This window comes from Myotis daubentonii, chromosome 6 (genome assembly GCF_963259705.1).
Source record: "Myotis daubentonii chromosome 6, mMyoDau2.1, whole genome shotgun sequence".
Classification (NCBI taxonomy): domain Eukaryota; kingdom Metazoa; phylum Chordata; class Mammalia; order Chiroptera; family Vespertilionidae; genus Myotis; species Myotis daubentonii.
The window spans coordinates 26,025,794-26,053,349 of NC_081845.1; the positions used below are offsets into that span (position 1 = coordinate 26,025,794).

Genomic DNA, 27,556 nt, shown 5'->3' on the forward strand with positions numbered 1-27,556 from the left:
GTTGCCCGGGATTATTCTGAGAGTCAAGTTCCCAGACTCCAGCCAAGGGCCAAGCTTGCAAGCAGGCCTTAAAGGACAGCAGTCTCGGGCCTCCTATGTTAATTCTTTTCTGCACAGGTATGAATAAAGTAGTGTACTCCATCAGGGATTTAGCTAAACCTCCCCTTCTCTATAATTGTGCAGAGGCCCACGTTTCACTGCCCTGTAGACCTGCATGCACATTGCCTCAGCCCTGCATAAAGCCAGCTTTGCCCCATCTCTCCCCTCCGCTCTCTTTGTAGCTTTCCTGCAGCTCCCCCTGCAGGCAAAGCTAAGAAGCACAGCACAGTTGTCCATTCAAAAGGCACTGGCTTTTCTTCAAATTTTTCTAAGGCCCCGGGAAAGGTGCAGGAAGTATGGGCTACCTGAAGGGTAGAGACTTCACTTCCTTAAAATTCTATAATCTTCCTCCCTCAGGAAAAGGCCAAGCTCCAGTGTTTGATGTATTTGAAGCTTTTCTCAATACCGACAACATCCAGGTCTTTGCTAATGCAGCCACCAGTTACATCATGTGCCTTATGAAGTTTGTCAAAGGACTGGGTAAGTGGAGTCCTCCTTTCATGCCTTGTGACAGCTGGGGACCCTTTCCTGCATGGCTTTGTAGGGAAAGCCCCGGAGACAGGCCCTCTGACTGCCTGGAGCAAGCCAGCAGCCTGGGACAGGAACAGATGGTGTGTGTGACTTCGTCCACGGCTGGCATTTTTCATTGTGTGCACGGAATAATCTTGTCATGAAGTATGTTTCCTGTTACTTCACAGAGACCACTGTTTTATTTAAGGAGCTCTAGCTTTGGTATTCCATTGTTCAGTAAAGAGTGGAGCGCCTGCTCCCTGGGCAGGGCAGCTTGTTTGTACTGTGGGATATAAAGATGAATAAAACATGCTTCCTGCCTAGGAGACACTCTGGGAAACAGACACATAAATCAATAATTACAATTCAGTAAGATGAGGACTTTCATAGAAGCTCGTGAAGAAAAAAAAGCCACTTAAGCTGAAATGAACAGGCAGCTGAGAGGAGGAACTGGGCATGCTTTAGGTTTCTTACAAGGACTGATGTTACCCCAGAACTGGATATCCAGGAGAGGAGGTCAGATGTGGAGGACAGGACTAAGTAATGAATTCTATCTCTGCACATCTGGACATGTTGGCTTTCAGTGAAATATTCGAGTGCAGATGCTTCTCTACATGTTAGAAATTTGGGATTTGATCTTAGGGAGTTGAGACCTGAACATAGAGATGCAGGATTAGCAATGTGCACATGGAGAATATTTAAAACAGGTGGGTACTAGTTCTTTCTGTGAATTACAAGGTGGAATTACTAGTATTGAGCTGGGGGTACTGGGACGGTCTGAGCCCCCAGCATGCTGGCTGGGTACTGCCCCCGGCTCCAGGGGGTACCATCTGTACAGCCTTCGACTTTGAAATACTGTGATCCGCAAACAAGGAAATGAATTTATTTTTAATTCCCACTTGGTTATTTCAACATGAATTTGACCTAGTCTGTGTTTTTATACTGTAAGGTGTGTTCATCTAAACCAGGAGTTTGCAAAGTCTGGCCCACGGGCCAAATCCAGTCACCAATAGTTTTATAAATACAGTTTTATTGGAGCACAGCCACGGTCATTCGTCTGTGGCTGTTTTTATGCAGCAGGGGCAGGGTTGAGAAGCTGCAGCCAAGACAGTCTGACCTGCAAAGCCTGGAGTATTTCCTGTCTGGCCCCGTACAAAAACATTTGCCAATGTCTGAAACATAAGAAATGTTTGTCTTTTCTAAGGAGAACATGCCTCTTTGTCTGCATCTGAATGTTAACTAATGCCGAGTAATTATGTCTGTTTACTCACAGGGGAGGGTGCTAGTTGCTACAATTATAGACAATTAGAAACAATTACAGTACTTTTTATTAAAAGTCGAGAAATAGGTTCATTACATGAGAAGAAAAATCATTCTCAACTATTGTTTGCCTATAGAAAAATCTAGAAACCCTCTACAGATCTGTAAAAAAAAAAAAAAGAAAAGAATTTTATTTCAACTCAGTTACGTAGCCTCTATCCCCAAACCCCAGATGTTCAAAATCTTCCCTGAGCTTCATTTATCATCGCCGTTTAGTGCTGAGCACTGGCGGCAACATGGGGTCCTTTTCCAGTGGAGGGAGGCCTGGTGCTGCATGCAGCTCAGCGCACGCTGGCCTCCGGGATCATCCTCATCAGAGCTTCAGAAGTCGCACCTTCAGCAGCGGGCCCCAGGGGGTGAGTCCATGTGCCCAGGGACACGAGAACACTGTTCGGCCACGGCCAGTACTCCGGCAGGACAGAGAGAAAATGCCCATTGTTTGGTAAAAAAGGGGCGTTACAAAACAAAATAATCTCAACCACAAAGGATGTGCGGTATGATCCCACCTGTGTTCAGTGTATACACATACATGCAGGGGACAGAATGAGTGAAAGGATTTTTCTCAGGGTTGTACACGTTAAGTATTTTTTTTTTTGTCTGTGTTAGTAGATATTGGGTGGGTCAGTGCTGTGTGAGTAAACAGGTCTTCTGTTGTAAGGGCATAAACAAGGATAGCTCTGTCTCTGTCCCCCAGGGGAGGTGGACTGTAAGGAGATTGGAGACTGTGTCCCGGGACCAGGGGCCACCGCCCCCGACCTGTGCCTCCCTGCCCTGGATTACCTCCGGCGCTGCTCTCAGGTACAGGGTTGCTCATGCCAAGTCCCAGGCTCTGGAACCTGCCTCGGGAGATGCTTGTGTCAAAAGACATCTGTGGGTGCCTTTGGCTGAGGCCCAGGAGAAGCACTGTCTACTGTCTCTGAGGCGACATGGTTCCCTTAGTAGGTTCATACAAGTCTATAAAACTCATAGGCAATTGAGCTGCTGGAAAAGTAGTCATCTTGGTTTTTTCCTCTACCTTTTTGTTGCCATTGAATGCTATTTCATTTGCTTCCTGGGATAAATGCCTCCTGCGAGCTAGCTTATGAAGCCAAGTCACAACCACTCAACTTTAAACCTTTCATCCAGTGGCAGCTTCTCTGGTTTTCTCTCCCCTTTCTATAACTAGTATATAATTTTATTGTTCTTTAAAGCTCAGAGTGTAGCTTTTTCCAATATATAACTGAAATTTGGTATTTTTTTATTTAGTTATTGGCCAAAATCTACAAAATGCCGATGAAGCCAATATTCCTTAGTGGGCGACTTGCTAGCTTGCCTCGAAGACTTCAGGAGCAGTCGGCGAGCAGTGAGGATGGCATTGAGTCGGTCCTGTCTGATTTTGATGATGACACTGGTAAGTTCATCGATTAGATTAAATCAGGTTATTGGCTGTGTCCGTATTCTCAGAAGCTTAAGCCATGAATTAAGTAGCTTATAGATCTTGAATGATCATCCACTTAGGTTGTTATTGTTTATGATTCTAACAAGTCTACCTAAAAGTTTCTATGGGTTCTCCAAACTCATTTCACAGTTGATGCCTCCACCTGAAACCAGTGCAAATTCTGCTAAATATAATTTCTAACTTTGACTCTCTTGAATTTAGCACATTGGAATGTGGTTGCATTGGTACTTAAATTGGCTGGTAATTGTCTTTAATTCCTTCTAGGAAACACAATCATTATATAATTACTTCCTGCAGGACTATTTGGTTAGATACTGGGGAAATTAAGCCATTACTGAAGAGAGAATCTATTTGTGACTGGCGAAGCTAAAGACTCATTAAGAGAATAATTTTAAAGAATGTGTTCCAAATTAGTTCCCACGTAATTTCCACTTTGGTGTATTTTCAGACCGGCTACCTCATGCTCCAACTTGATGACCCTGTCCTGTTTCTAGATGTAGAAATGGAAATTATATCCTTAAAGGGGTCTGATATCTGCAAATGGGTTATTTCAAACCCACACAAAAGACTTTTTAGGGGAGGCTTCTTAAATTTGCTTTTGTGTTTGTTTTACATTTTTCTCGTTTTATTTTTCTATTACAATTCATTTATGGGGGTGGCTAGAAGATTTACAGTTTTCTAGAGATTATAAAACCTCACTAGTTCAGGCTACTTATGAGAAAGAATTATAGGAATAACTATTGTAGAGAAAAATTAAAATACTGGAAATTGGCTACATGTTGCTTAATAGAGGTTTCATTTTAATGGTTAGATTAGCATTGTAAACCTCCAACTCAGACAATTGTAGGCAAAAGCTAATGCTGCTCATCTATAATATAATTTTTAATACAGTATTCAGGGTGTCCCAAAAATGTATACACCCACTTTGAATAATTATAAAGGCAGTTTTTATTAAAATACATTTCTTTTTCAAAATTGAGCTATCAGCGTTAAAGTATTTATACATTTTGAGGGAGGAAACCCTTTATGTAACAGTGGGCATTCCCTTCCATATATGCAAATCATTAATCAATTTTTTTTCTTATGGATAAAGTTTAGCCAAGCACCCACATAAAGTTTCCTACAGTATAAATTTATTGAGGGTTTTAACAGCATGGATGGAACTGGAGAGCATTATGCTAAGTGAAATAAGCCAGTCAATGAAGGAAAAATACCACATGATCTCACTCATTTCTGGATAATAAAGACCATTATAAACTTATGAACAAAAATAGATACAGAGGCAGAGCTCCCTCGAACAGACTGTCAAACTACAGCAGGAAGGCCGGGGAGGGTGGGAGGACAGGAGGGGGGTGGGTAAGAGATCAGCCAAAGGACTTGTATGCATGCATATAAGGATAACCAATGGACATAAGACACTGGGGGGTAGAGGAGGCCAGGGGATTGTCAAGGGCGGGGGGAAAAAAGGAGACATATGTAATATTCTTTGTAATACTTTAAGCAATAAAAAAATAAAGTTACAATTATATAGGAAACACAGCTAAATCAGAGAAAGGAATAAAAGTAAAAGCTTTAAGTTAGTATTAACAATTCTCACCATTTATATATTCTGAGATATTTCTCTAGTTTCCAAAGGCAAATGATTATTTTCCCCCCTATGGAAATTTCACAGACACATATAAAACTAGACAGAGTGGTATAGTGAACCTTAATATATCTATCACCCAGCTTCAAGTATAAACTTATAGTCAACCTCATATAATGTAAACACACACACATGCTCACTCTCCATGTCCCGCACTCCCTACCCACTTCCTCCTTCCTATATTATTTTAAAGCAAACCTGAGACATTAGTATGTGTTCTTTAAAGATAACAACCATAAAGTTATTATCACACCTAAAAATTAACAGTCACTCTTGACTAACATCAAATATCTATTGTGTAAAATTTTCCAATGTCAGTTAATTTTTAGGATTCACATAAGATCCATACTATATGTTTAGCCGACCCGTCTCTTAAATCCTTTTCAATCTACAGATTTCTTCTCCAACTTTAACCCCTTTTCAATGTATTTGCTGAAGAAGTGAGGTACTTTGTCCTGTAGAGTTTTCCATTTGGATTTTATTAATTGCACCCCCCATAGTGCTGTGTGACATGTTCTTTTGTCCTCTGAATTTCCCATAAATTAGCTTATCCACACCTGCTCTTAGAGGGTGGGGCAAGAGTAGGTTTACAGTTGTTCCTATGGAAAATAATGCAATCCTATATCATAAAAGCCTAATGTGCAAACCGACCGAACGGCAGAATGACCGGTCGCTATGACGCTCACTGACCACCAGGGGACAGATGCTCAACGCAGGAGCTGCCCCCAGCCCGCAGGCCCCAGGCCAGCCAAGGCGGGTGCCAGTGGGGGCCCCGCCGGTCGCCCCACAGATTGGCCCTGATCACGGGCCAGGCCTAGCAACCCTACCCGTGCATGAATTTCATGCACCGGGCCTCTAGTAATAAATAAATAATAATACAAGAATAAACTCCATGTTTCACGTACTCACAACTGTAAACCTATTTTTGCCCCACCCTGTGTTTTGAAGTTCATAAGAATTTCTTATCACCTAGTTTTATTATATTTATTGTCCATGATTTTGGTTTTGCCTCCTATTAACAGGGATATTTAAAGCTGGGTAAATAGGTTTTTTTAATGGAAACATTTTTTTAAATATGTTTTTATTGATTGCAAAGAGAGGAAGGGAGAGAGAGAGAAACATCAATGACTAGAGAGAATCCATTGACTGGCTACCTCCTGCATGCCCCCTAACTGGGGTTCAAGCCCTTCACTGGAATAAACCTGGGACCCTTCCGTCCACAGGCCAATGCTCTATCCACTGAGCCAAACCAGCGAGGGCAATAGAAACATTTTTAAAGTGCCATCTTCTGATGCAGTTTTATTTTGTAGGGAAATTTGAAGTATTGAAATTAAAATGTAGAGTGGGCTGTTTTTTATATTCTACTCTAGTCCTTTTCTGCACAGTTTTCTGAGCTATAGGTCCACATTTTTCCAGACAGTGATGTGCAGAAATGTTGGTTCATACCGTGCTTGCATAAATGACAGAACTAAAATTATTTGGATCTAGTAAAAAGGATTTCATGTTTTTTTCTCTCACCTAGTAATGAGCAGCACTAAGAGTTAGTATGTTATTTTAAAAATGAAACTCTGAGAAGAGAAGAAAGAGGAGAGTTGTGTACTGAGGGCAGATGAACCTACTGACACTGGGAGCATCACTTTCCCGGCTATGAGTAATACACACAGTGATTTGTATGTACACAGGATTGAGAGGATTCCAGAATTGCAAACTGCCGTGTGGACAGGTAAATTCAAAATAATTTATAGATTACAAAAAAAAGAAACCAAAGATGAATGACCTTTGGAAAAAATGGGGCACTAAGAAGAGCAGAGATAGACTTGCACAAGCAACAAGAGAAAAAACACAGATAACGTAGACTTCAAAATTGAAAACTTTTGTACATCAAAGGACATTATCAAGAAAGTGAAAAGACAGCCTAAAGAATGGGAGCACGTATTTGTAAATCATATATCTGGTATGGTTTTAATATCCAGAAGATAGAAATAATTCCTAAAATTCAACAACAAAAAGATAACCTACTGTAAAAATGAGCAAGGAACATGAATAGCTATTTCTCAAAAAAAAAAAAAAAAGATATACAGATGGCCTGTGAGTATCAGTAAGTTACATGAAAAGAGGCCCAATAATACTAGTCATTAGAAAAATGTAAATCAAAATCATGATGAAATACTAGTTACACCTCCCAGGATGGCTATAGGTTAAAAAAAACAACAACAGAAAATAAGTGTAAGCAAGGATGTGGAGAAGTTGGAACCCTCATGGGAATGTAAAATGGTACAGTTTTTATGGAAAACAATTCGGTAGTTCTCTAAAACACTAAATAAAATTATCATAGAACGCCACTCTTAGGAATGTACTAGAAGAATGGAAAGGAGAGACTCAAACATATTCCCCAGTGTTCACTGCAGCCTTATTCACAGTAACCAAAACGTAGAAACAACACGTGTCCAGCATGATGGACAAAATGTGGTGTATACATACAATGGAATATTATTTATCCATAAAAAGTAACGAAATTCTGATACCTGCTACAACATGGATGTGCCTTGAAAGCGTTATGCTAAGTGAAATAAGCCAGACACAAAAACAGCAAATATTTTCTGATTCCACTTACACAAAATATCCAAGGGAGGCAAAAGAGAGACAGAAGGTAGATCAGAGGTTACCGGAGGTGTTGGAGTAAGGAGAGAATGGAGAGTTATTGCTTAAGAATTATAGAGAGTTTCTGTTTGAGGTGATGAAAAGTTTTGAAAATAGATAAGCAGTGATGGTTGTACAACACTGTGCATTTAATTGATACCACTGAATTGTACACACAAACATGGTTAGAATGGCATTTTTATGTATATCTTAAAATAATATTTTAATTTTGACTAAGGTGATAGAACTAAAAGGACATTATATTATTTTGCTATCAACAACTCCCAAGAAATATGACAATCATTTCATATAGAATTTACAAACCACATCACCTTCTTCCTGAAGGGGAATAAGGAAGAAATTTGAGTGTTCTTTTTTCTTCGACTTTGTCAGAATATGTACATTATAATCTGTCCATATGTAGACCCTGAGGGCTGCCTCCCATCCATAGAGCACATGGCAGTTTACTAGTAGAGACCTCCTTTACCTATTTGACCTTGCAGTGATTCTGTGTCCTGTTTAACCAAATGTCACAGAGGTCTGGTTTTGCGTTCCAGGTCTGATAGAAGTCTGGATCATCCTGCTGGAGCAGCTAACAGCAGCTGTGTCCAACTGCCCACGGCAGCACCAGCCGCCAACCTTGGATTTGCTCTTCGAGCTGTTGAGAGATGTCACCAAAACACCTGGTAAATATTTCTCTATCATTTGGGGCAGGTGTCATACATATGTTTATCAGAAGGGGCCTACCTATTTTACTGCTGTAACCCTAGACAGCATAATAGATGCTCAATAAATATTTATGGAATGGCTATGATGTTTAGAATATGTCCTATGATTATTTACAAGTCTTCCTACCAGTCCATTTACAAATAATGTGTTGTGGCCAGTAAGTTGCATGTGTTGGAGCCCTACAATAATCAGGCTGTGGTATTGATGTCTCCATGAGCGAGCTGGCTTTACTCTGTTCCATAAACCCAGCCTTGTATCTCACATGTTATTGGCCCCAGAGCGGTCGATAGGGTTCACAGTGCCTCCCACTGACATAACCAAACCATTCAAACATATATGCGGTATTAAGACAGCAACATCTTGATTGTATAAAGGTCAGAGGAAATTAAATTTGTAAAATGACACTTAGTGATCACCTAGTACCCTGATGGTAGAGGAAAAGAATGTCCTTTAGAAATGTATCTCTTATTCTGAATTAAGGTTAATATATACACTTATCCAAATTGTCCTAAGATTAAAGAAATTTTTATAGATTTTAGTTTTCACTAACAGAATCATAACCACAAATGAAACCACTAGTTTATAGTAAGAAGAGAGGTTTTGTATTCAATATAAATAGATAAAGGCTTGATAATTGATACTGTTTTAAAATCTATTGCAAACTTTATATTGGAATTTTTCCCCAGAAAATCATAATAGCTACTCTCACATGTTAAAGTGTTAAATGCCAAAATAAACAGGTATTTTACAGAATGAATTATATGCCACTGCCTCTAAATATCTTTTATTGGTCATTACCATTTTCTGCTTTCACATTTAGTGCTACTAAGTGTGTGAATTTAACCCAGTAATTCTACTCCTAGAAATCTGTCATCAAAGGAAATTAACAGTAATGAAGACAAAAATATATATATATATGATGATATATGCTAAAACATCTTAAATACAAAAAATATATATATAAACACCTAAATGCGTTAAATTAAGTATGGTAAAAGCATATAAATATTCTATAGACATGAAAATGAATATCTGTGAGTAATATTTAATGACATGAATAATTGTTTATAAGGCATTACATTAAAATATATACACATATACAATATGGAGTATAATCTCAACTTTATGAAATTTTATACATTTATAAATATACACACACACTTTCAAAATGTACTTTTTTCTTTGTATTCTCATGTGTTTTCTGTGTTGATTATAAAAAGGATGCCTCATTTTTGTAAGAAGAATTTTTAAAATTCATCTTTCTTACAAAGATTTTCATTATGGCATTGACTATAAAGCAAAATAGAGAAACGCTACAAAGTCCATTTTAAGGGAATGGATAAGTAAACCGTTGCATAAACATACAATGGAATAATAGTATGTGGCAATAAAAATGAGGATTACATAAGTTTGTTGACACAGAATGCTCTCTAGAACATATTGTTAAGAGCAAAAATTCAACATGTAGACCAAGATTTACATTATCCTATTTATATAAAAGTAATAACAAATACAACTCTGTTTCTCTGTTTCATATATATATATACACACACACACACACACACACACACACACACACTTACATTTTAAGGGTATTTTCTTATATGCATGTACTAGTATGTATCTGTATGTTTACATCTGGGGACTAAGTAGTTGATCAAGGGATTATTTGAATTCATGTATTACTTGCATAACTAAAATAATGCAGAAACAAAACAGAGAAATGCCATTGGAGATCTGTATTCCCTAATCAGTGGTAAACTGTTTTTCCCTGCACTTTCTCAGAGAATGGGGCGCTCCCTCAGAAGAGGTCACCAATGCCAAGATGGCAACAAGCTTTCCTTTTTAGAAGAGAGTTGCTGGAGTCACGATTCTGATGCTGACTTTTCTTTTTCAGGACCAGGGTTTGGTATCTATGCAGTTGTTCATCTTCTCCTTCCTGTGATGTCCCTTTGGCTCCGTCGTAGCCATAAAGACCATTCTTACTGGGATGTGGCCTCGGCTAACTTCAAGCATGCCATCGGTCTGTCCTGTGAGCTGGTGGTGGAGCACATTCAGAGCTTTATACACTCAGGTATCTGGCGCCCGAGCAGTTCGCACGGCATGTTTCATTAGAGGGCAGCAACATTGTCTAAAAGAGCTTACTAAATCCCCAATGCAAATACCAGTGCATGGTTTTTGTCCTGGGAATTATTAACATAGAATTGCATGGTCAAGGCCAGCCTTCTAATAGTTCATGGTCAGAAAGAAATTGTTACCTAACAGAGAGACAAATGGTAGGGAAGGTGGGGTTAGAGAGCAACCAAAGGACTTGTATGCATGCATATTAGCATAACCAATGGACACAGACACTGGGGCAGTGGGGACGTCAAGTGGGGAAAAAGGAGACATATGTAAAACTTTAGACAATAAATTAATTTTAAAAATGATCTAACAGAATACTTAAAATATATGTGCGACCAAAAGTAAGATACCTAATAAGGTCTAGGATATCTGTGCATTAGGAGAGGGGAGGCAAGTTCAAGTATATAATATATTTAAAAGGGAAAAATATCCCTGCATCCTGGGGGTTGCATTCTACTGTCCTGCTTCATCTGGGGTGGCTAAGTGAAGGAGGCAGGGTTTTAGAAAAGGCTGAAATTATGGGCAGGAAGTTGCTTAACAGGTTAAGGGGTGAAGATAAGGTTCTTAATATCTGTGGAACTTTGAAAAAAGACTTCAAAGTGTGGGGTATGTGGAAGTCCAGGTAGAGAGGGAGCCAGACGCAGGGGAGATCTGACTGCGGTGGTACCAGTGGGCAACATCAGGGAAACAGATTCTTGCTCATGACTCTTGTATGGGAAGAGCTGGAAATTTGAGAGGAGGAATGTCGCTGCTAGCTCCAGAGGTTGCAAAGAAAAGGGAAAGGCATGCAGAAGTATAAAGGAAGAGGTGTGAGAGGCTCCCTTCTAAGGAGGGGCTAGAGAAATTAATGAGAACTTGACCCCAAGGGAGAGTCAAAAAGCAAAGGTAAGAAGTAGGTTCTCTACTAAGCTTAGCAGAAAGATTTACCCTTTTGGGGGAAGAGGGGACCTCATTGAGAAAGAAAAGAAGTGGGTGTTTGCACATATAGGCTGACAAGTGGATCCCTAGGGGTAGATGTTCCTGACCAGCTACTTTATTCAGTATGGGGCCCTTGAGGATTCTACTGAAAACTGCTTCTGTGGCCTCACAAGGGCTTTGAGAAGAATACTGATGTGTTCCTTGAACTGGGCAAACAGAATGTGATTTTTGGAAGTCTTATTTTCTTTAGCCTGGGGGTAGTATGGAGACCAGACTCAGTGGGTTCAGGGAGTGGTAGGATGAGAGATTCTGTTGATTTCCAATAGCTTTTAATCCAATTTAATTCTATCAGCAGTAAGGAAAGTATGTTTCATCTCCCCCCCACCACCACCTTTTTCAAGAATTGAAATGTTTTACTAGCTAGTATTCAGACTATATATTATATTCTACTTAAGTAAATAAATGATATACTTAACTATGAAAAATGTTCTTGAGCACATAAAAGTGAACCACATATTTCATCTTGATAAATCAAAAATGGATATTATATCTTTTCGTCACAGATATTTATTTTCTTGTCACTCAGACTTCCCTCCTGTGCAGTACCTTCTTTTGTGATAGTGTTGAGTGGAACTTGCTGTGCTTCTTCCTACAGACATCAGGTATGAGAGCATGATCAACACCATGCTGAAGGACCTCTTCGAGTTACTGGTAGCCTGTGTGGCCAAGCCCACGGAAACCATCTCCAGAGTGGGCTGCTCCTGTATTAGGTGAGAAAAGGGTTCCTGACTCTCTATGAAACTGGAGTTTTTATTATGAAATCCAAGAGAATTAAGTTATCCTTTGTGGTAACAATCTACTTTTTAGATTGTTTTTTATAAAAACAACTCTATGCTAATATTTCTGTGTTGATTTGGAAAATATTTATTGTGTAGGCATTACAGTGCCCTGCCCTCAAGGAGCAGAGAGCCTATGAAGAATCATCACAGTAAGGAGTAACTATAAATGCTGAGAAAGGACAGCAGTCAGGTGGTCACCAGGGCTTTTAGGAATGATACTTGATCAGATCAGGACTTTGCAGGCAGGAGAATAGCATGAACAAATACATGGAGATAAAAATTACAAGTAACAAAAGGGGTTTTTATTTCGTTTTGTTATTGGTAACAGAATAGTATGGACAATAGGGCTAGAACGGAAAAATTAGTACAGAATGTATACAGTCTTGCATGCAAGCCTAAGTGTAAACATTGGCCTGTTTGGAATGGGGATCCATTGATATTTTTACATTAAAATGGTTTGGGAAGTAGTAGTACAACCATGAAACACCAGATGGACTGAAGGCAAGGGTGATGGGACAGCAAAACCTGTAAGGACAGTGTGGAACACATGTGTGTCTGTAAGGGTCTAAGCTATGCAGCAGTGAAATGTATGGGTTTAAGACATCTGCTTTCTTCTGGCAGGTACGTTCTCGTGACAGCAGGCCCCGTGTTCACGGAAGAAATGTGGAGGCTGGCCTGCTGTGCCCTGCAGGACGCGTTCTCTGCCACACTCAAGCCCGTGAAGGTAAGATGCTGGGAGAGAACCAGAGCAGGGTCCGGTCCTCCATAGTTCCCTGCCGAGTTGGCCACCTGGATTCTGCCTTCCTCAGAGCAGGCAGTCTCGGACCCAGTGACAGTGTCAGACCCACTGCCCTCCACCCCGAGGCGCCCGGTGAATGACTGCTGTGTTTCTCCTAGGATCTGCTGGGCTGCTTCCACAGCAGCACGGAGGGCTTCAGTGGGGAAGGCTGCCAGGTGAGGGTGGCGGCCCCCTCCTCCTCCCCCAGTGCCGAGGCCGAGTACTGGCGCATCCGAGCCATGGCTCAGCAGGTAAGGGCTGGGCCTTTTGATCCCAGCGGCGCTAGAAGCTTGACACATTGCTGGGGGTCCCAAGCTGCCTTTCACTTCCTTAGGGACCTTTACCTCTTGCCAGTACGGTTCTTCACCAGGAATGACTTGAATCCAATTGATAGTGTGATGTTCCTCCCCATCATCTCTTGTTTGTTGCATCCTCTAGAGCCCTGGGCAAATAGGTATTCGGACTGCTTCTAAGTATTTGCTGAAATATTTCTGTCACTGCTAGACTGTAAGCACCGAAGGATGGCACACTTATTTGATATTTTTCTCTTCTCCCATTCAGAGGACAGAACTTAATAGAGTTGAATGTAACTGATCAGTAAAGTTAAACTGTCCTTACCCTTGCAGGTTTCGCCATGTACTTTTTCTTTGGCTTCTCTAGTATTATAACTTTTGACATGTGCCCAAAGGGGTGGCTTCTCTAAATATAAAGCCATTACACCTAGCTAGCTAAAGAATTTCCCCAGGTGCATACAGTAAGAAGTGAAAATGTCCATGGAATCCTATTCTGCAATAGATCCTTCATGGAGAACAGCCAAGACCATTTAGTGAATCTTTTACTTCTTAATATTTCTTTCTTCTTCAGTCCCAAACCTTCCTCCTATATTCACTCTTCACATAACCCAGTAATCTGATGATGCTTACAAAATTTGGAAAGAAAAAGTTCGTTAAAATACTCATATTTTCAAAGGGAAGTAGGTTAAGTCATGTAAAATGAAATCACATGGGTCAAAATGTAGGACATGGTTACCCTTCTCCTGTCAGAACTAACGATGTGGCCATACTACTCTACTAGACAGCTAGAGAAGTCCTAAATTTTTGGGGGGGGGGATTGGATAGAATAAGGTACCAAACAGATGTCACAATCAGAGAAGATCTTTTCCAAACATCACCCCCCTTTATTTACTTTTTTTTTTTAATTAAATCTTTATTGTTCAGATTATTACATTTGTTCCTTTTTTTTCCCCCCCATAACTCCCCTCCTCCCAGTTCCCGCCCCACCCTCCGCCCTCACTCCCCTCCCACTGTCCTCATGCATAGGTGCACGATTTTTGTCCAGTCTCTTCCCACATCTCCCACACCCCTTTCCCCCCCAAGAATAGTCAGTCCATTCCCTTTCTATGTCCCTGATTCTATTATAATCAACAGTTCATTCTGTTCATCAGATTATTTATTCACTTGATTCTTAGATTCACTTGTTGATAGATGCATATTTGTTGTTCATAATTTGTATCTTTACCTTTTTCTTCCTCTTCCTCTTCTTAAAGGATACCTTTCAGCATTTCATATAATCCTGGTTTGGTGGTGATGAACTCCTTTAGCTTTTCCTTATCTGTGAAGCTCTTTATCTGACCTTCAATTCTGAAGGATAGCTTTGCTGGATAAAGTAATCTTGGTTGTAGGTTCTTGGTATTCATCACTTTGAATATTTCTTGCCACTCCCTTCTGGCCTGCAAAGTTTCTGTTGAGAAATCAGCTGACAGTCGTATGGGTATTCCCTTGTAGGTAACTGAGTTTCTTTCTCTTGCTGTTTTTAAGATTCTCTCTTTGTCTTTTGCTCTTGGCATTTTAATTATGATGTGTCTTGGTGTGGTCCTCTTTGGATTCCTTTTGTTTGGGGTTCTCCGCGCTTCTTGGACCTGTAAGTCCATTTCTTTCACCAGGTGGGGGAAGTTTTCTGTCATTATTTCTTCAAATAGGTTTTCAATATCTTGCTCTCTCTCATCTTCTGGCACCCCTATAATTCTGATGTTGGTACGCTTGAAGCTGTCCCAGAGGCTCCTTACACTATCCTCGCATTTTTGGATTCTTTTTTCATTTTGCTTTTCCGGTTGGATGTTTTTTGCTTCCTCGCATTTCAAATCATTGACTTGATTCTTGCGCTCCTCTGGTCTGCTGTCGGGCGTCTGTATAATATTCGTTATTTCAGTCCGTGTGTGCTTAATTTCTAGTTGGTTCCCCAATATAAGATCGAGGGTCTTATTAGTTTTCGTGTAGATCTCATTAAGTTTATCGGCAGCTTCTAAACAGTTCTTGAGAGACCTTAAAAGTGTGGTTCTGAACTCTATTTCTTCCATTGACAATTTTGTCCTGTTTCTTTGTCTCCGCATTTTGTTATGCTTCCTTGGTGCACCCCCTAGTGGTCTTTGTTCGCAGTCTTATAGATAAATCTTGATTGTTGTAGCTAATTCCAGGGAGGGTTTGACCTCCAGGCCAAGTGGCTATGAGAATCAGCTGTGTCAGCAGTGAGAGAACTTCTGTCCTCTAGGGAGGTGCTAATCTAGCCTTTGCCTGAGGCTATCTGGCAAATGCCTCTGTGCAGGGCTTGGGCGGGGCGGGTCGCACAGGATCAACAGGGTGGGCCGGAGAGAGCAGTTATGGCGGCTCTCAGTCCTGTCCCCAGGGGCTCTGCCTCTCTGAGTCCCAGCACCCTCTGCAAAGCTCGGAGAGAAAGCTGCACTCGCTCTGACGGAAGCCCGACAGTCCGCTTCTCCCGTTTGAGCCTGGGTCCCTAAAGACTCGCCCGTATCTGGAGCTCAGAGTCTGCGACTCCCTCCCGATTGAAAACAACAACCGCGCCCTCCGCCGCCAGCCCGCTCCTCGCACTCCGCACCTCAGAATTTGACTTCAGCACTGCGCCTCCTCTGAGTGTCCGTGTGCGTTTCTCTTTCCTCCTAATTGTAGGACTTCCACTCAGCCGGTGTTCCTGTGGTTCTGGGTGATGTCCGTTCCGTGTTTTAGTTTCACTTTTGAAGTAGTTGTTCAAAGCAGCAAACTCCGGGGTTAACCTATGCCGCCATCTTGGTTCTCTGGAATTCTGCTACCCCTTTATTTACTTTTAATTAATATTAAACATCAGTGCCGGCTCTTTGGAAAGTGTTGAATTATCACATGCTAGAAGTAGTAGTGTTATTAGTGTCAGCAGCTAACATTTATTGAATATTTGCTATTCTTATCTAATGTTTTTCCCATGTAATATACATGTACTAATTTATTTAATTCTCTTGACAAATATACCTGGTAGGAAACCATTATCAACCTCATTTCATAGGTGAGAAAATGAGTAGAGAGAAAAGCAACTTGCCAGCTAATCTCTTGAGTCAGGTGGATCTCTGAACTGTACCCATGCAGGTGTTTATGTTGGACACCCAGTGCTCACCAAAGACTCCAAACACCTTCGATCATGCCCAGTCCTGTCAGCTCATTATTGAACTGCCTCCTGATGAAAAGCCAAACGGACACACCAAGAAAAGGTAAGCAGCGAAGCTTAAACACTTAGAGTCTTATAAATAGCAAGGACTGGGTCAAAAGGAACTTTCCTAATTATAATCCAAGTTTTCTCTAAGAATACGGAAATATTTGCAGAGTCATTTAACAAATGCTTTCATACAAGATTGTTAGCCTTTTAACTTTGCCACATTTCAGATTTGCTAGGGCTGCCACAATGGGGTAGCTTAAGCAACAGAAATTGGAGTTGGAGACTGAGGTGTCCCCAGGCTTGGTTTTTTTCTAGGTTTCTAGATGGATGTTTCCTCTCTGTACCTGCCTGTGTCCTAATCTCCCTTTCTTATAAGGATGCCAGTCCTAGTGGATTAGGGTCCCCACTAATGACTTCATCTCTTAACCCCGTGGTCGGCAAACTGCGGCTCTTTGGCCCCTTGAGTGTGGCTCTTCCTAAGCCTTAGGAGTACCCTAATTAAGTTAATAACAATGTACCTACCTATATAGTTTAAAAAATTTGGCTCTCAAAAGAAATTTCAATCGTTGTACTGTTGATGTTTGGCTCTGTTGACTAATGAGTTTGTCGAGCACTGTCTTAACCTAATTACTTACTTAAAGACCTTTCTCCAAGATAGTCACATTCTGAGGTACTGCGGGTTAGGATTCAACATTTGAATTTGGGGACACATTTCTGTGTATCTATAGCATCATACATATAACTTTTTTAAAATAACTAATTTTGAGGTGTGATTCATATTGTATCAGTGAGAAATGCATAAAGTTCTTATGAGCAACACAGCTGTCAGGAGACAAAAAAATACGCGTGGCCCTGCCACGAGAACCTTGATCTTTTTAAATACAGGCACTGCTCAGAGATCTTACAGGTTTGGTTCCACACCACTGCAATAAAGCAAATAGCGCAAAAGAAAAACAAAACAGCAAGGCATAATTATTTCCCTGGTGGAGGATCTTGCCTCCATTTTATTAAAAATCATAACATCTGTGAAGTGCAATAAAATGAGGAGTGCCTGTACTACCATCCTGCTTAACAACAACTCTTCTGATTGTCAAGGGCGGGGGAAAAAAAGGGACACATATGTAATACCCTTTGTAAGACTGTCAGCAATAAAATAAAATTTAAAAAAAAAACGGGGAAAAAAAACCAACAACTCTTCTTGCAGATGAAGGCACTACTGAAGTTTTCCCATTTAAACTTCCAACAAACTGCAAGTGATGCTGGTAAATACTTGAGCACAATATGTGAAGGACAGTGGCTAGATCTGGCCACTGCCATTCATCTCTGAGAAGACATTGAGAGAGGCTGAGCCACTTCTCCCAGGTGGTGGAGCCAGAATCTAAACTAGTTCTATTTTAGGGAGAGTGTGTGATTTTTCCAAAAGTTAGATGCTTAGTGCAGCAGTTAAGTGTGTGGTATGACCCTGTCACCCACCTTCAGAAATAGAGCTTTACCAATATCCCACATGCTCCTCTCCAATTCTATGCCCAGTTTCCCGCTATTGCCAGTCACCCATTGTTCAAGTGTACCACTAGTAAATCAAATATAACAATGTTAAAAAGGATCATACACCACTATCCAGCAAAATTCATTTCAGGATGGTTCTGAAATGATCTATGGTTCAACATCCGCAAATCAATGTGACGTACATTAACAGAATACAAATCATGATCTGTTCAGTAGATTTAGGAAAAGCATTTTACAAGATACAAGATCCATTTATAAAAACTTTCAATAAAATGGGTTCAGAAGGATAGTATCTCAACATAATCAAGTCCATATATTACAGACCCACAGCTAACATCTTCCTCTAAGATCAGGAATAAGACAAGGACGCCCACTCTTGCCACTCTATTCAACATAGTACTGGAAGTCCTAGCCACAGCTACCAAAGTAAAATAAATAAAAAGCATCCAAATTAGAAAGGAAGAAATAAAACTGTCACTATTTGCTAATGAAATGGTTTTATATACAGAAAGCCCTAAAGACTATCTGAAAAAAAAGCTATCAGAAAGAGAAATGAATTAAACAAGCCCATTTGCAAACATACCAAAAAGAACAAAATACCTAGGAATAAACTTAACAAAGGAGGTGAAAGACCTATATTCTGAAAACTGCAAGATATTGTTTAAAAAAATCAAAGGAGATACAAAGAAATAGATATTCCATGTTCATATTACTTAAAGCAATCTACAGATTCAATACAATCCCTATTAAAATCCCAATGGCATTTTTCACAGAAGTAGAATGAAAATGTTTGGCTCTCCTCTATGTTTACATATATGCATCTAAAGCATTAACAGTTAAACTGTTTTGGTCCTTAGAAAGCTAAACTTCAATAAGATTGCTAAAAACATTGGGTTTAAGAAAAAATCCAGTTAAAATTAATAAAACTCAACAGAAACTATTTTTTATTTGATATTAATTACTCAGATATAAAATGTGTCCTATCTAATAATTATGCCTATATATCCCAGTTGCTATAAAACCCTTGTATTATTTTTCTAAGGCTTGTAGTTAGTGTCATAACTTAAAAAGTGTCAGGAATTCCATTTATTATGACTAAAATGGTTATTGTGTAATGCCCTTTTAAAGAAGGCATTAAAATACAAGTAATTTAGTTTGTGATTTTGCATATGTCATTCTGAAATGTGTAATGCTTTTAAGATATCATACAAGGCAGGAGGTTACTCATCAGTCCCCTCTCTTTCCGTTTGCAGCGTCTCTTTCAGGGAAATTGTGGTGAGCTTACTGTCTCATCAAGTCTTGCTCCAGAACCTGTATGACATCTTGTTGGAAGAGTTTGTCAAAGGCCCCTCTCCTGGAGAGGAGAAGACCATCCAAGTGCCGGACGCCAAGCTGGCCGGCTTCCTCCGGTACATCTCCATGCAGAACCTGGCGGTCATCTTCGACCTGCTGCTGGACTCCTACCGGACAGCCAGGGAGTTTGACACCAGCCCGGGCCTGAAGTGCCTGCTGAAGAAAGTGTCGGGCATTGGAGGCGCCGCCAACCTCTACCGCCAGTCGGCCATGAGCTTTAACATCTACTTCCACGCGCTGGTCTGTGCCGTGCTCACCAACCAGGAACCCATCACTGCCGAGCAGGTGAAGAGAGTCCTCTTCGAGGACGACGAGAGGAGCTCAGACTCCTCCCAGCAGTGCTCCTCGGAGGACGAGGACATCTTTGAGGAGACGGCCCAGGTGAGCCCCCCCAGGGGCAGGGAGAAGAGGCAGTGGCGGGCCCGCCTGCCCTCGCTGAGCGTGCAGCCCGTCAGCAACGCCGACTGGGTGTGGCTGGTCAAGCGGCTTCACAAGCTGTGCATGGAGCTGTGCAACCACTACATCCAGATGCACCTGGACCTGGAGAGCAGCCTGGAGGAGGCGCCCGTCCTCCGGGGCGACCCGTGCTTCATCCTGCCCTCCTTCCAGTCCGAGTCCTCCACCCCGTCCACCGGCGGCTTCTCGGGGAAGGACACGCCCTCCGAGGACGACCGCAGCCAGACGCGGGACCACGGGGGCGAGTCCCCGAGCCTGCGGGCGGGCAGCGCGGACACGCTGATGCTGCCGCCCAGCCCCAAGGTGGAGAAGAAGGACCCCGGCAGGAAGAAGGAGTGGTGGGAGAGCGCGGGCAACAAAATCTACAGCATGGCGGCCGACAGAACCATCTCCAAGCTGATGACGGAGTACAAGAAGCGGAAGCAGCAGCACAACCTGCCCGCCTTCCCCAAAGAGGTCAGAGTGGAGAAGAAGGGCGAGGCCCTGGGCCCCAGGGGCCCGGACTCGCCGCTGCTGCAGCGGCCCCAGCACCTGGTGGACCAAGGGCAGATGCGGCACTCCTTCAGCGCGGGCCCCGAGCTGCTGCGGGAGAAGAGGCCCCGCTCCGGCTCCACCGGGAGCTCCCTGAGTGTGTCGGTGAGGGACGCCGAGGCGCAGATCCAGGTGGGCCCCTGCCGGGCAGACAGTGCGGGGCTGCGGGGTGGGGCGCACTGCCCCAGCAGTGCCGGGGGGCCGGGCTTCTAACCATGCACACGCCCCGCACAGGGCACGCTTACACTGTCCAAGATTTGAGGGACACCAATGAGAGACCCAGTTTCCCTCCAGAGACCGAGGATGGGCTGAGACTATGACCAGGATCTGCCTCTATCAGTGATGTCAGTGTGAAACTGACACGTTATTACTAGAAAATTTCAGGAATTGTGTTTATGGGTTGTAACAGAGATTACTGAGAAATAAGATGGAAGCTAAAACATATAAAATGGGTGTACGTCAGGCGAAGTGAAGTAAGCCAGTCAGAGAAAGACAAATAAAATACCACATGATCTCATTCATATGTGGAATATAATGAACAAAATAGATCCAGAGACATAGAAGTATGCAACAGACTGTCAAATCTCAGAGGGAAGGCAGGTGGGAAGAGACCAACCAAAGAACTTGTATGCATAACCCATGGACAAAGACAATAGTGTGGTGAAGGCCTGGGATGGGCTAAAAGTGGGTAATGGAGGAAAAAAGACATATGTAATACTTTCAACAATAAAGTTTTTTTTAATGGGTATTCTTTAGCTGGTATAGAGTCCTGAGTTTATCATCTGAAGAAATTCCATAGTTAGGAAGAATAATATAAAGGAAAAGGGTGGTTATGCTGATGAATTGTTTTCATCTCAAGTTTTCCTAACCCATCTAGAGCACATAAAAATTCTCATTCTTCAGAGGGCTCTGAGTGCCTGTTCATTCATATATTTCATATTTGTAATTCCATCGTACATTGAAAAAATGAGCTTGAGAAGGAAACAGTGTTGGTACTGTTTTGTTCAATTTAAGAATAGATGAGATGGGGAGAAAACAAATAGAGGGTATCTGGAGTCGTAGAGAGCCCTTTAAAAACAATCCAATGTTTTCCTGAAATTGTGGACTCCTGCTAAGGGCATAATAAATTAGACAATCTTGGGCCCTAGGATCTCATGAACCTATACAGAGATATATTCTTTGAATGAACATAAATTTAGAAATAGTATGAATCTCTTGTAAGATGTATTATTTTCCACTAAAGTATCTTGAATGCCGAACTCAACTTCATAATTCAGAATCCACAGAAATCATAGATTTGCAAAAGACCAAACTGTGATGTATGATGAGTATTTAACAGATGACCTTCTTGACAAATAACATATCTTTAATTGCTCTTCATGTCTTGGAAATTTGCATGATTTTAAAAGTTATCCTATATTAAAATAGAAACATTCAAATTTTCTAGGCGTTATAGTGACTGCTGATTAAAAGTATTATATGTCCTATAGTAATCCCACTATGAAAAAGCAAGAGAGTTTTTAAAACTGAGGAGTAAATAAGATTTTTATAGTTTGTGAAAGCTGAAAATAAGGTATTCGTAATGTTAGATAAGTCTCTGTAAATATGAAGTTACAATGACAATTTATTAGTAAAGACTAATTTATTACAGCCTAAAAGCCTGAGAAAACTCATTTGCAAATTGGCAGGGCTGAGCCACACCTGAGAGTTCAAATGAAACCACAGGAGAAAGCTGATGATTCTCTTAAATCCTTTCTCTTAGGCGTGGACCAACATGGTGCTAACAGTTCTCAATCAGATTCAGATCCTTCCAGACCCGACCTTCACGGCCCTCCAGCCAGCAGTGTTCCCATGCATCAGCCAGCTGACCTGTCACGTGACGGACATCAGAGTTCGCCAGGCTGTGAGAGAGTGGCTCGGCAGAGTGGGCCGTGTCTATGACATCATTGTGTAGAAGACTCACACTGAAGAAATTCAGTAGCAAGGGTCAGAGTCTGCCTGCCAATCTGACAGCATTTTCCCCACCACCAGCCCCGCTGACGCCAGTGTCTCAGAGAACCATCAACTGCTCTCTAACTAATCGCATTGGGGCCATTCTGGATACTAAGAGTGTATCTAGATGACAAATGATACTCTGATTTTGCACATTATTTCTCCATTCCTTGACACATTCCTAAATCGTGAAGTTTATTTCCCAGTGCTTTCGCCTGCAATGTTATCGCCATTTTCAAAGACCACTCCTTTAAAAACTACATTGATCCATTTGATTCTTTTTTTTTTTTAATGCAATTACTAAGAAAATATCTGCTGGTAAGTCAAGCTGATGTATAAACACGCATACACCTAGTACCAAACATTAGTCATTGGAGAAAGACTTATGTCATGACTGTGCATTTGGTGGAGAAGAAAACAGCTAGAAAGATATATTCATATTCTTAGGTATCATAATCAAGAAAAGGATGATTTTCTCTGTAAAATATTCCAGAACATTTCAAAATTGTCCTAAGTTGTCAAGATTTTCTGGTTGGTACTCACCAACATCTTTGTATAAGGTACTGTTGTGCCTTTGTTTCCCTATTTCTAATGGAAGAAAATTATTTCCTGGCAGAGTTTTAAGTTGGTGTCATGGCAGCCTTTGACACCCAGTACCCAGTGACATTTGCTGATACAGATATTGCCAAGATTCAGAAGACTGACCAGACACCTGGCGGTCCCATTAATCTTTGCTTTTGCTCCCAAGGCAGAAAAGAAAAGGGAAAGAAAAAATGGTGCCTTAGTCCCTTGTCGCACAGGCATTTCTATGCTCCACAGTTATCTCAACATAAGAAAACAAAACCTTAAAATGCAACTCATTTGCTATCTATACCCTTGGAGAAAAGGAAGTGAGTTCTCTATTCAGTGAGCAGACTTCTCAGGGAAGGGGCAGGCAGTGTGGGGTAGGGAGACAGCTGGTGGGGTGGGAAAGGAGATTATGATGAAATCAGTTTAATCTTCTGCTGTTATACAGCAACCATATGAAATTATGGTGTCAGCTACACAAGCTCTAGTCTCAGAAGAAAACTAAAGGAGAAGGGGACACAGGATGAAGTCTAGGAAATTTAGTTTTTCCATTTAAGATATTTCTCCTCTCTGGCAAGTACATTTACCTCATGTCTGAGGTCCTCTTATTCAGGCCAATATTTTAAGTGAATATTTTTCTTAAATATTACTAGAAAATTAATCTGGAACCTTTATCTTATGTATTATATATTTAATATTTCTTAAATTATAATAATGATGGAAACTCCTCAGCCAAGTTCATTTATATATATTCTAGTAGAGTTAGTTGTTATGACATACATTATAATTTTCCCAGCCCCTCAAAATGCATTCATAATTGTATGTGCCATCTTTAAAAATAGAACATTAACTCTTCAATATTAAAATAAGGATTTTAAATTGACAACTTTACTCAGTGCCGGTATATGTAAACTTATCCACAAGGTTACCAGAAAGACAGCTGATTTATTTAGGCAGTCTAAAACCAGAACTTCATCGTTCAGTATGCCACCTACAAATCATCATGGAATCCAGAAGACATTTTTTTCAGTTCCACAGAACACACTCTTTGCCTTCAGTTTTTACTCATTAGTTAATAATTTGAGTTTAGAAACAGATCAACTATTTGTAACAAGCAATGAATTGTTGGGATAGCAATGAGCTGTGTTAGTGCTTTTGAGTTTTTATATTTTGTAAGTAGAATTGAAAATCAAGTAGATACTTTTTTTAAACAAATACAGAACACCAGGGTTGTTCTGTTTCTTTTTATAGCTTATCTTAAGTTCAGCTCTCTTTTGTGCACCAGTGAATACTATAAAATTTACTGGGGGTTGCCGGGGGAGGGGGGAAGGGAGAGAGGGTGCTTCAGTAGCGTATCAAATCGGAGTAATTATAAAAGGTTGTTACATATAAACATTTGTAAAGTATGAAAATTCAAAGGAAGCCAGTCTCAATTTACCAATGCCATGGCCCAGAGTGTGTTCACTAATTATTTAGAAATCAGGATTCATTCTCCCACAGATTCTCTATTATGGGATCCAAGGCTAGTTTATGAAAATAGGTTTACCTCATACTCTATCCAAACACTGCTCTAGTACTAACCTGATTGTGGGTACCAAGAATAAAGAGATGAGGGAACACACAGAGCTCTTTACCTATAATTTTGTTAGAGGCTTTGGTCCCTTCCCATCACCCTTTCTGTAGCCCACCTGAGACCCACACTGGTCTTCAGCCCACCTCCATTCCCTACATACTCTGCTCTGCAGCTACATCAGAATTCACCCAGAAAATTAACTGTCACAGCAGTACTTCCCAGAGGTATTTGCAGTTTTCAAAAATGACATTAGTTGATGCAAACAACCTCTAATGAACAGGACTTCAAGTCACAACAAAGTCGGTTAAATCCTCCCACAGATGGGGAAGAAAAGGAGATAATTAGGAATCCTTGGCAGAGGTAGACGCGGGTCCCTTCCCAGAGTGCCCAGTGAGTCCCTCACACTCGTCCTGGTGTCTCAGTTTCTGCTTTGCCCCAAGGTCTCTGATAGACCAAGGTCTCGGCAGCCTTCATAGTTAAAACAGTTATTACCACATACTTACAGGTCTAAGCAGAATAAGATTTTGCATGTTACTTTTAGTTGCCGATATTTACTAAGTGTGTGTTACCCTAAGGGTGAGATTTACTCTCTTTTTCTAGTATTTTAGTAAAGTGCACATCATGATCATCTGAAAAACTCAAAGTGTAAAAGAATCCCTGACGGAACAGCTCAGCCAGGTATATCACGGTCTTCATCCGATTTCTCCTTGCCAGGAAGGCACCGATTTGATGGAGGATCTCCTCGTTCTTGCCTCTCCTGATCAGCTTTTAAAGATGCTTAGGCTGCCTCTCTATATCATCTTGTTCTTTCTCTCCTTAAGATTCTTCTCTAGCCTTCTCCATCAACACAAAACTAGGCACCTTTTACCACTGTAGGCTATTTCATGACTGGCCACGGCTCATGCTAGCATACACAACATTCAAGTTAAAAGTAGTTTCAATCAGACATGACAAAGTAGTAGAATTCAAAAGTACCTTTAAATTGAAACTTCTTTATAACAACATCACTGGGTTATTTGTTCTTGTTTTAAGGAGAAGGCTTATACAGTCAGTTGAGAGTGATATAGCCTTAACTGCAATTACATAATAACTTCGACTTCCCCCAAATACATCACAATACTGCTTCTCAGAAGGGAAGCTCGCTCGTGTCTGTCCCTTCAAACTGAACAGCAAGGAGTTACAAACAGCAGGAGGTGAGGTTTGTTGAGTGCTACTGCCAAGGTACATTTCCCTGCATTTCCATATTTTATTTTCACAGTAACCTTGTGAAACCGGTATTTTCCTCATTTTTTTAGATGAGGAAGAGACCCAGAGAGGTTAAGAAATTTGCCCAAGATAACCAGTAAATGGCAAAGTTGGTTGCAAAAGAGTTCTCTATACTATACCATTCTCTAAATGCACCAAGTAAACACTTTAGTGTCTCAAGGAATTAACACAGTTAAAATAAGTTAAAAAATACTTGATTGATGTTCCAGATCCATAATTTTATGGGGATTTTTAAATAAGGTTAAAAAAGAAAAGGATCATGTTTACTAGTATATACAGAAAGACCATACACAACAATATTTTGAATGTTCAAAAATAAATCTAAACTTCCATCTTAAAGCAGACATTCAGTGGTAATTTAGAAAATTTGCCAATTAGGTGGAAATGATGGAATAATATTGTTCATGGCCAGCTGTTATGCAGGAAAACCATGGCAGTCTGCATCTGGAATGACATGCACAAATTGTGAGCCTTTTTAAATGACCATAGCCAACAGTGCCTCTCTACTTGCTTCCCTGGCAGTATATTGTACTAAATTTATAGGTCATCATCTAAGTTTGGGAATATACAAAATAAATAACCATTTTCAAATGCATACTCTAAAGAGGAAGTACTGGCTAGAGAAAATTGTTTAAAGATCCAGGTACTGAAGCATCAGGTCAATCTCCATAGTAACCATGTGCCATAAAGTTAAATATTCCTACTTATTCTTTAGGCAAAAGACAAACTCAGAACTTCCATGTGCTTGGCTTCCATTTAGGTGATTCTCGTGAGATTTAGTGTGGCCTTAAAATACACGAGACTATTTTAAGCACTTTTTATTGGAAATATGAGCTGTTCTTGGGCAAGATTTATGAAATTGGTGAAGAACTTATAATTATGCTTCATCAGAAACAAAACAAGAAAACAGTTTTCCCTCATTGATTAGTGGGCCAATCTAGAAAACTGTGAGATCTTCTTGCTGTGCTTGTATTGTGATGTTCATGTTTGATGTGGAAGTAACTAATAATTAAAGTTTTGGACTAGAACACAATATAGATTTCCAAAACACAATTATTCAGGGAAGACAGACCAAAAAAAGAAAAAAAAAAATCATCTCCTGGGATGGTTTAAGAGAAACTCGGTTGAGAGCAATGCTCGATTTCCTTATGAACAGTGGCACCACTGTTAACTGAAGAAAAGCCACTCTCACACCACTGGCACCATGCAAAACCTTCCTCTCTGTGAACTAATGCGAAGGGATTGCAGGGGGGAGAGACTGGTTGAACATCTTCGTGACTAAGCTGCAGTTGACTGCTGGTGAATCCCATCCAGTTATGGTCCTCCCAGCCTGTTCAACCACCAGGAATTATCTGTACTGTTATTCCTCTCCTGAAGGTTTAAGTCATGGTTGTCTAGTGTCGTCTGACTTTAGAATGGTGGTTCTCAGACATTGGCACCCAGCAGAGTCACCTGGAGGGCATGTTAAAACAGATTGAGTATCGCTGGAAATCCGCATTTCTAACAAGTTCCTGAAGGAGGCCAATGCTGCTGGTCTGAGGACCACACTGAGAACCACTATCTTGAAAATATCTCCAACTCTTATCTTTAAGATCAGCTTGACTTATCAAGCACTAGAGAAAAACTGAACTTAACCTTGGCAAACAACTTGGGATTGGATTCTCTACAGCAGGGGTGGAGAACGTCTCGCCCTCGGGCCATAGGAGGCCCCAGAAATCATTTGGTCTGGCCCTGCCAAGGCATTATGGGTGAGTTAATTAAATGTTTGACCAAATACAGCAGGCTAATTTTTAAG

The 27,556-nt window shown here is 40.9% G+C and overlaps 1 protein-coding gene across 4 annotated transcripts in view; it reads left to right on the forward strand.

Annotated features, from left to right (window-relative positions):
• ARFGEF3 (ARFGEF family member 3) overlaps positions 1-22,642 on the forward strand; it is a 126,060-nt gene extending 103,418 nt beyond the window's left edge. For all 4 annotated transcript variants that reach the window (XM_059700454.1, XM_059700455.1, XM_059700456.1 and 1 more), the window contains 11 exons: positions 457-579; positions 2,624-2,727; positions 3,175-3,319; positions 8,210-8,338; positions 10,279-10,455; positions 12,079-12,193; positions 12,884-12,986; positions 13,160-13,291; positions 16,451-16,572; positions 19,277-20,495; positions 22,126-22,642. In XM_059700454.1, the coding sequence (XP_059556437.1) occupies positions 457-579; positions 2,624-2,727; positions 3,175-3,319; positions 8,210-8,338; positions 10,279-10,455; positions 12,079-12,193; positions 12,884-12,986; positions 13,160-13,291; positions 16,451-16,572; positions 19,277-20,495; positions 22,126-22,317 (2,561 nt within the window). In that variant the 3' untranslated portion in view covers positions 22,318-22,642. The remainder of the gene's footprint in view (positions 1-456; positions 580-2,623; positions 2,728-3,174; positions 3,320-8,209; positions 8,339-10,278; positions 10,456-12,078; positions 12,194-12,883; positions 12,987-13,159; positions 13,292-16,450; positions 16,573-19,276; positions 20,496-22,125) is intronic.
• The last annotated feature ends 4,914 nt before the right edge of the window (positions 22,643-27,556 follow it).